The sequence below is a fragment of the Hippopotamus amphibius genome, chromosome 2 (genome assembly GCF_030028045.1).
Source record: "Hippopotamus amphibius kiboko isolate mHipAmp2 chromosome 2, mHipAmp2.hap2, whole genome shotgun sequence".
Taxonomy (NCBI): domain Eukaryota; kingdom Metazoa; phylum Chordata; class Mammalia; order Artiodactyla; family Hippopotamidae; genus Hippopotamus; species Hippopotamus amphibius.
This window is the reverse complement of record NC_080187.1, coordinates 227549500-227557397: the sequence shown is the minus strand read 5'-3', so window position 1 is coordinate 227557397 and position 7898 is coordinate 227549500. Positions and strand designations below refer to the sequence as shown.

At 42.6% G+C, this 7898-nt stretch overlaps 1 protein-coding gene across 1 annotated transcript; it reads left to right on the top strand.

The window, feature by feature from the left end:
- On the top strand, positions 1–1752 carry RPS29 (ribosomal protein S29). Its single transcript, XM_057725262.1, has 3 exons — positions 1–158; positions 390–489; positions 1644–1752. Exons 1-3 carry the CDS (start codon positions 97–99, stop codon positions 1650–1652), a joined length of 171 nt encoding a protein of 56 aa, XP_057581245.1. The 5' UTR covers positions 1–96; the 3' UTR covers positions 1653–1752.
- Positions 1753–7898: the final 6146 nt, after the last annotated feature.

Below are 7898 nucleotides of genomic sequence, written 5' to 3'. Positions count from 1 at the left end.
CACGGCCTTCTGGGTAAACTGTGCCTGGAAAATTTTTGAAGAGCGCCTGCGTGCGCCGCCTCTTTCCTTTTGCCTCATCGCCTTCGAGAAAGCAACATGGGTCACCAGCAGCTCTACTGGAGCCACCCGAGAAAATTCGGGCAGGGTTCTCGCTCTTGGTGAGAAACGGCATGCGGCTCCAGGGGAGGGTTGCTGTGGGGCGCGACGCCGCCTGAAATGGGCCGCGGAGGCGCCCGCGGGCGCAGGGGGCGCGGGAGCCGCGGCTGCGGCCGCCGCCATGACGGGCCTCCGATGGGTCGGCTGGGGGCGGCGGCGGGGGGCGGCCGCACGGGGCGGGCCGAGTGCTCGCCCGTGTGCGACGTGCGGGGACGCGGTCTCTTTCCTTGCAGCCGCGTCTGCTCCAACCGGCACGGCCTGATCCGGAAGTACGGCCTGAATATGTGCCGCCAGTGTTTCCGCCAGTACGCGAAGGACATCGGCTTCATCAAGGTGCGTCCGCCCTCCTCTCAGCGCGCGGGGGCCTCGGCGGCGGGCGGCGGGCGGCCTCGGAAGTCGTCTCCCTCGTCCCTCTTCACCCATCTCTGCTAGCTTCAGGTGTTACGTGTCACGTGGGGTGAAATGCCTCTTCAGTAGCCAGGGGTACATCTCTGATCGTACCTGGCTGATTTTCCGCAAAATGCATGCGTCGTCCGCTGCCCTGACAGGTTGCAAAGGGTCACGCAGCGGGATGAGCTGAGGTTTGGGGCCAGGTCGAGCTTTCCGGGGAATCGGAGGGCTGAGTTCTAGTCATGTGACTTTGGTCAGGTCGCTCAAAGCTAAGTTTTTAACCTGTGAAAAATAAGTGGCAGGGTTATGGCTAAAGTTAATATGCATGTGAAGCTTTCTTGGCTCCTAAAAATCGCTGAAATGCTAGAGGTGAAAATTAGTTCTTTATTGGCTTTTTGCGATACAAAGTACAGTCACTACTTTTCTCTTTGTAATGAGAACTCAAAAATATGGAGTGGAACGTATTTGTTATAATTAGGTGTCCTTATGTGGAAGTGTTACAGCGGGTATAAGTTGTTCATGTGAGATTTCTGTGACAAAGTATCTTAAATTTTTGGCTTTGACCCAATACTCAAGAACTATGTTTAGTGTTACTATGTGGAAGTTCAAATAACTCAGTTGGAGGTAGTATAATACAGAGCAGAGAATGGCCTCAAGCCCACTAACTTTCCAGCTCCCGTTTTTGCTGGGCTGAAATGGGCCTTAAGCTCCCATTTTCCTGAGGTTAAGATTAAATGAGTTAATATATGAACAGCTCCTAGAGTAGTGTTAGAATTGGTTACCTACTTAATGGCCATCGTGAGCTTTCAGTAAAGATGATTCTGTGTAGCAGTGTTTTTCTAGTGGGAAATTTCTTCGATGGTAGAAGTGGCTATGCCGGTACTAAGATTCACTGTCTAAAATATAATTGTTGAGATGTGTGGAGCAGCCTGTAGTAGGTGTTGAGTAAATATTTAAGCTCTTTAGATCTTGGTACCTAGTTGGGTCAGATATCCAGTTTAAACCTCATTCTATAATGAGCCATTTTTTTTGCTGAGAATAAAATGGATATTAAAGCGTTATGAATTAATTCGTTTCTTATCTGCCTTTTTTTTCAGTTGGACTAAGTGTGAACTTCCTTGAATGTGTCATCCAGCATAGCTACCTTCTTCAGAAAGAATGCTCACTCTTTGTACATAAAATAAAATTTTAAAACTTTTAAAATTATGAGTGTTTTTAATGTGAATGGAAAAGCAAATTTACTATTACCTTTTCAGTGGGTTCGTCTTCAAAATATGTCTTACTTGCAGTCAAAGTAAGTGTCTTATATGTGTCAAAATATACATCTTATTTGTCTTCAAAATATGTGTTATGTAACTTACACAGTTATAGGAACGTATTCATGCTGGACTCTGAGTCCCAGTTTTACTTTTATACTTAACATTTTTTTGTTCATAAAGTGCCCACTATATATAGGAGCATGTAGTGTATAACCTGAGACAGATTGTCTTGAGTAGCTGACTGGCTACAGTGAGCTGGGCAGTAAAAGTAAAACTATTGAGAATTGATTTCGAGAAAGAAGGCTAGCATTAAAACCTGCTCTGAGCATTCACCTAGTGGTGGCAGTCCTAGCTTTGGGGATAATTAGCAAAACCTGTAAATTTCTCAAGTATTTGTATGGGCGGGGGGAAGTGATCAAAAGTAAAATGGATCTTGTGAGCAAAAGTAGATTTCAGTGGGGCAAGGGTAGAGACAGGAAAACAAGTCCATTGGAATATATTAGGCAGATGATCTTGGCTTGGACAAGGATAAGTGTAGTTGAGGTAGTCATAGTGACCTCTGAAGAGGAAGGCTGGATTTGCTGAAGGATGAGTCCAGGGGTTTTGGCTTGAGCAACTAACTGAAAGCGTAGTGTTAGAAAACTATTGACCTATAACTGAAAAATTGTTTTAGGGAAGAAAAAGTTCAGTTTCTGGCATATTAAATTCACAATGTTTATTAGACATTCATATGGAGCTCTGAATTCAGGCATTCATCTGGAATTGACAGGAGCTTGGGGCTGGAGATATAACTGGTTGTCCTCAGTATGAAGAGTAACTGGTTTGCCTCAGTATGAAGAGTAACTGCTGTTTGTGGATCTCATCCTTGTGACTGGAGTTCCTAAAGTCTAAGGATTAAATAGTTCATGAAGACTGTTGTGGGTTATTCCAGGGACAGGTGGGAAGAGGAGGAATCAAAGGAGAATCAAAAAATGGCATACTAGAAGCCAATCAGGATGTGATCAACTAACTGCCTCTCAAAGTTGATTGGTGCATCATCCAACTGGAGAGAAAGTGCCAGTGGAAGCTGGAGTGGAAAAAAAGCATCTTAACTAATTGTGGTTACATTAGCCATGAAATTTTCGAAAACACTCCAACAGCTTGCTAGTTTAAGAGCCTTAAAAGGAGCTCATGGAAGCTAGGGACTCCAAAGCTTAGATCTCAAGCTTCGTGGTAAATTCACCTCTACTGACCCTGCGTCCCTGGAGTAGGTGATAATTCTATGGTGGACTTCCCATGAAGTTTTTATTTTTTAATTTTTTAAAACGTAGTGTTGCTGGGTAAGTGTCTTTAGGGAACAGCTAGGTTTCAAACAGGATAAGGAGGTGGATAGAATTTTGGGAGAGGAAGTTGAGGATGTAGGAAAGTTTTCTTCTGATAGAGTGGGTGGGTGAGAAACACTGCCAGCTGAGTACATGTAAAAGTTTTTTCGGTGAAAATGAGAGAGGCTTACACATCTAGTAATTTAGGTAAATGAGGTTGTGATATGTGATTATGAGAGTTTTGGGGAAGAGATGGACACTGCTCTAGTGGGATAGTCCTGGGTAAATGCACCCGTAAGAATCCTGCATTGGCTGAGGGAATGTGGAGGCCAGTCCCAGCCCTGTGTGTATGGTAGTGGGTAGGAAGGCTGGTGTGGGCAGGTGGTCTTCTCTATCGGTGGTTGAACGACTTACTGCTAAAAGATTCCATTTTAAGATGTATGGGCGTTATCTTTTTCAAGTCTCAGTGCGTTTCTGTGGATATTATCCTCATTACGTAGATGAGGAAACTAAGGTTTAGAGATTAAGCAATTTCCTCAGTCTTCCCCAATTAGGGGTCAAAACTGGACTGGAACTTGAGTCTGATATCAATGCTAACTTTTTTTTTTTTTTAGCTCTTTATTGGAGTATAGTTGCTTTACACTGCTGTGCCAGTTTCTGCTGTACAACAAAGTGAATCAGCTGTATTTATACATATATCCCCATCTCCCCTCCCTCCTAAGACTCCCTTCCACGCTCCCTATCCCACCTCTCTAAATAATAACCAATCATAGAGTTGATCTCCCTGTGTTAGGCAGCGACTTCCACTAGCTATCTGTTTTATATTTGGTAGTGTATATATGTCAATGCTACTCTCTCACTTTGTCCTAGTTCTCCCCCATTCCGTGTCCTCAAGTCCATTCTCTACATCAGCTTCTTTATTCTTGCCGTGCCACTGGGTTCATCAGTACCATTTTTTTAGATTCCATATATATGCGTTAGCATACAGTATTTGTTATTCTCTTTCTGGCTTACTTCAAAATAACTCAATTTCATTCCTTTTTATGGCTGAGTAATATTCCATTGTATATATGTGCCACATCTTCTTTGTCCATTCATCTATTGATGGATATCTAGGTTGCTTCCATGTCCTGGCTATTGTAAATAGTGCTGCAGTGAACATTGGGATGCATGTATCTTTTTGGAGTATGGTTTTCTCAGGGTATATGCCCAGGAGTGGGATTGTTGGGTCATATGGTAGTTCTATTTTTAATTTTTTAAGGAACCTCCATACTGTTCTCCATAGTGGCTGTACCAACTTACGTTCCCACCAACAGTAATGCTAATATTCTTAATACCCACAGCACACTTACTGTAAGGTTGAAAGACTGTCTCTTGTCCCCAAAGATCAATCACATGAGGACAGCACTGCTGTGTTCATATTTACCACAGCCTGCAGCAGGATGCCTCGCATATTAATAATACGCCCTGAATCGTTGAAGAGTTGAATTAAATTCCCTAGTAAAAGCTCAATAATGTTGATGGCAAAATGTGATAGATTCAATAAGAGAAGTTTAAACAGCCTTTGGAGCATAGAGTATAGTCTTAGGTTGAGTTGTTGCATTAGGGCTGAGCGGGGCCTGTTAAAGGACCTGCTGAGGATTTTATTTAACTCATTAATGAAACCAGTAAGATTTTTCTACCAGTTCAAAGGAGACTTTAAAGCATCATCCTTAATAGGTGAATCAAGGGTTCTGAAATGAATTTATGAATAAATGTAAAATTGGCTTTTTCAACAGGAGCGGGAAGTCAATTATCTACCAGACAGAATTTGCATGTCTTCGGACAAGAACTGTAAAATAGCTCAAACACAAAGGCTCAGGGTTCCTCACCCCAAGGTTTTGCTAGACAAAGCTTTGAGTTCCATGAAAAACAGGCAGGAATCTTTTGGTCCATTTTGAAGCCTTTCACAATTTTTCTCCAGACTTTTAGTCTTTTACCTATCATTGGTAAGATTTTTGAGTGACTGTTACCGAGTCCAGGCTCGCTGTGCTCGCCGCACGACAGGCCAGTGCATCGGAGACGAGGTGTTGAGGCAAGGAACACGACTTTATTCAGAAAGCCAGCAAACTGAGAAGATGGCAGACTAGTGTCTGCTCAAAAAACCATCTTATTGGGATCTGGATGCTAGTTTGTTTTATAGAACCAGAGAGAGAAGGGCTGTAGGGAAGTAAAGTTAAAGGGCCATCAGGCTTAGAAAAGATCTCTGGGAATAACCAGCCTCTGTGAGGGGACATGTTAATTTCAGCCATTCACACAGGTGGGCAGGGCAGAGTGTCCGCTGGTGGGTTGAACAGTGGCACTTTAGTTCAACATTCAGGCAGAGGGGCAGCGTTCCCGGAGGCAGGCCATCATGTATGATTACAATAACAAAAGCAACAAAAATGAAAGGTTAAAGTCAAAGAAACAGATCTAACATGGAGTCCGATTTAGCACCACGCGGTAACAAATGCTGTATGTCAGATACTGTTCTTAGTGCTTTACTTGAATTAGCTCTTAATACAACTCTGTGATGTATAATCCCCATTTACAGATGAGGCAACTGAGGCCCAAAGAATAACTTTTCCAAGATAGCATAGTAAGTGAGATTCAAACCACCAGGTAATATATCTTGAGAACTCCTGCTCTTACCATTAAATTCTAAATGTCCAACAATTAGAGAAAGCTTTGGTAAATACTGGTAGTCTACAAAATAGCCCAGAGAAATAATTTTCGATAAAAATTGGGAAATTGTATATATGGTACAATTTCACTATGTTAAAAAAATGCACAGAAAAAACCCAGAACGAAACATGGCAGTGTGTTATCAGTGATTGCCGTTGGGTAATAGAATCACGGGTGATTTGCTTTGAAGCAGTCAGATTAAGATTTGTTTAGGGGTGGGGTATCCAGTGATGTAGTGTATAGTTCCCCAGGTCCCAACTTTGCTGATTAGGTTTCTACTCTTCCCCACACAGCTCATTCTATTTTTAGATTGCTGTGAAAGCAAGTTCTTTCTTGCTATTTCCTTCCACTGATTTCCACTTACTGATATTAATTCTACGTGGTCCTACCTATACAAAACAAGTCTAATCTCTTCTGCAAGAAAAAAGGTTACTTATTTAGGCATGAGGACTCACATTCTTTCAGAATCTTCTTATATCAGGCTAACCATTCCTGATTATTTCAGCTGTTGCTTGCAGGACCTGGTTGAAGAGCCATCTTTGGCGTTCTCTGCATTCCACTCCATCTGGATCCTGACCGTGCCTAGCACAGCATGCTTCATGAGGCAGGCACGCGGTAAAAATATAATGAAGGAATGAGCAGGTTTGGTAATGACTTTAATTTGGTTGGGCATCAGTGCTTCTTCACTTTTTATGTGCCCTCTTTTAGCATTTCAGAAAGACCAGAGACCCTGGCCTTCAACAGCTATCTACATAGCTAATGCCCCTGATAATTTTAAATCAGCCTGCTTTGCATAACCTCTGTCTGAGGCATAGTGCTTGTTGAAAACTATCTTTAATAATTGGTACCTTAGAGAATTGGGCTTTTGGGTAAGCAGAGAAAGCTCTTCTAGTGGTGTGACTAAGGGTAAAACAAGGTGTTTGAATTTCCTCAATATCCACAAAAATTGAAAAAGGGAAAAAAAGAAGATAAGGCTGAGCTGCTAGATGTTTCTCAAAGGTTAATCTAGAAAATTAAAGGCTCAGTTTGTTGATATCCCTGAGTATATACATGTGTAGCAATCAAAGCTATACACGGGCCAAACATTAGACTAGATGAGACTATTGGCTGTGCTAGTTCCAGGTGTCCTCTGTCTATAAGAGCTTTAAAAGAACTGAGATGGAAGTGGTAAATTTAATTTAGATGGGCTAATTATCATACAATGTCTCAATTTAAAGTCATTTAGTTAATGAGAATAATTCAAAGAAGCCAGGACTGGCTTTGTTTACTGAAAATCCTTTTGTTAAATTCAGCCTATTATGTATGTCAGTGGTGATCACTCCCTTGAGCTGATTTCTGACTTGACCTTCTGAATCCTATAAACAAATGCTGGATTCCCTGACAGATGAATTGAAGGCCTATAGAACCACAGTGCCCCCTTTTTCCTTCATGCCCCAGCCCCCCACAGTGTTCCTATTAGTCTTGTTACACCCAAAACACCTTTTTATTTGTTTCAAAGAGATCCCTACCTGCCCGAATTGTTTCAGAACCACTGATCTTGGAGTAAGGACTAAAACATCTCTGGCTCTGGAAGTGGCTGCTGTGGTCCTCAACTGGACCCCACCCCAAGAGTTCAAAGGATACATTTCAGGAAGCTGTGCTCTTGGCAAAAATGACCAACATTCCCTTCACCTTGGGATGTCTGCCATTGGTCACTTTCCTAGGATAGGGGAATCCGCAGAGGAAGAGATCCAATCATGGCTTTCTGGACATAAGAGCAGCCATTCTTGGCCTAAGGCATTTTGTGACCTAAGCCTGGCCACAGTGCTTGTCCTTGAGCAGGTCTCAGTAATAATGACCATAGGAGAACAAAGGGGCAAACTTATTAGGAAAGAGGAGTAACAGTAGCAAAGATAACAAATTAGTTGTAAAGACTCCCAATTCTGTTTCAATGTTAAAAACTCGCCTGAGCTATTTTGCAGACTTTAAATCCTGCCTTGGGCACTCAGCCACCAAATTCCACTGGAATTTAAGGGATGATGATGTTGACCTTTTCTCACCTTTTCTGGGCGGCTCTCCCTGACCAGTGCTTTGATATCCTCGGTCAGTT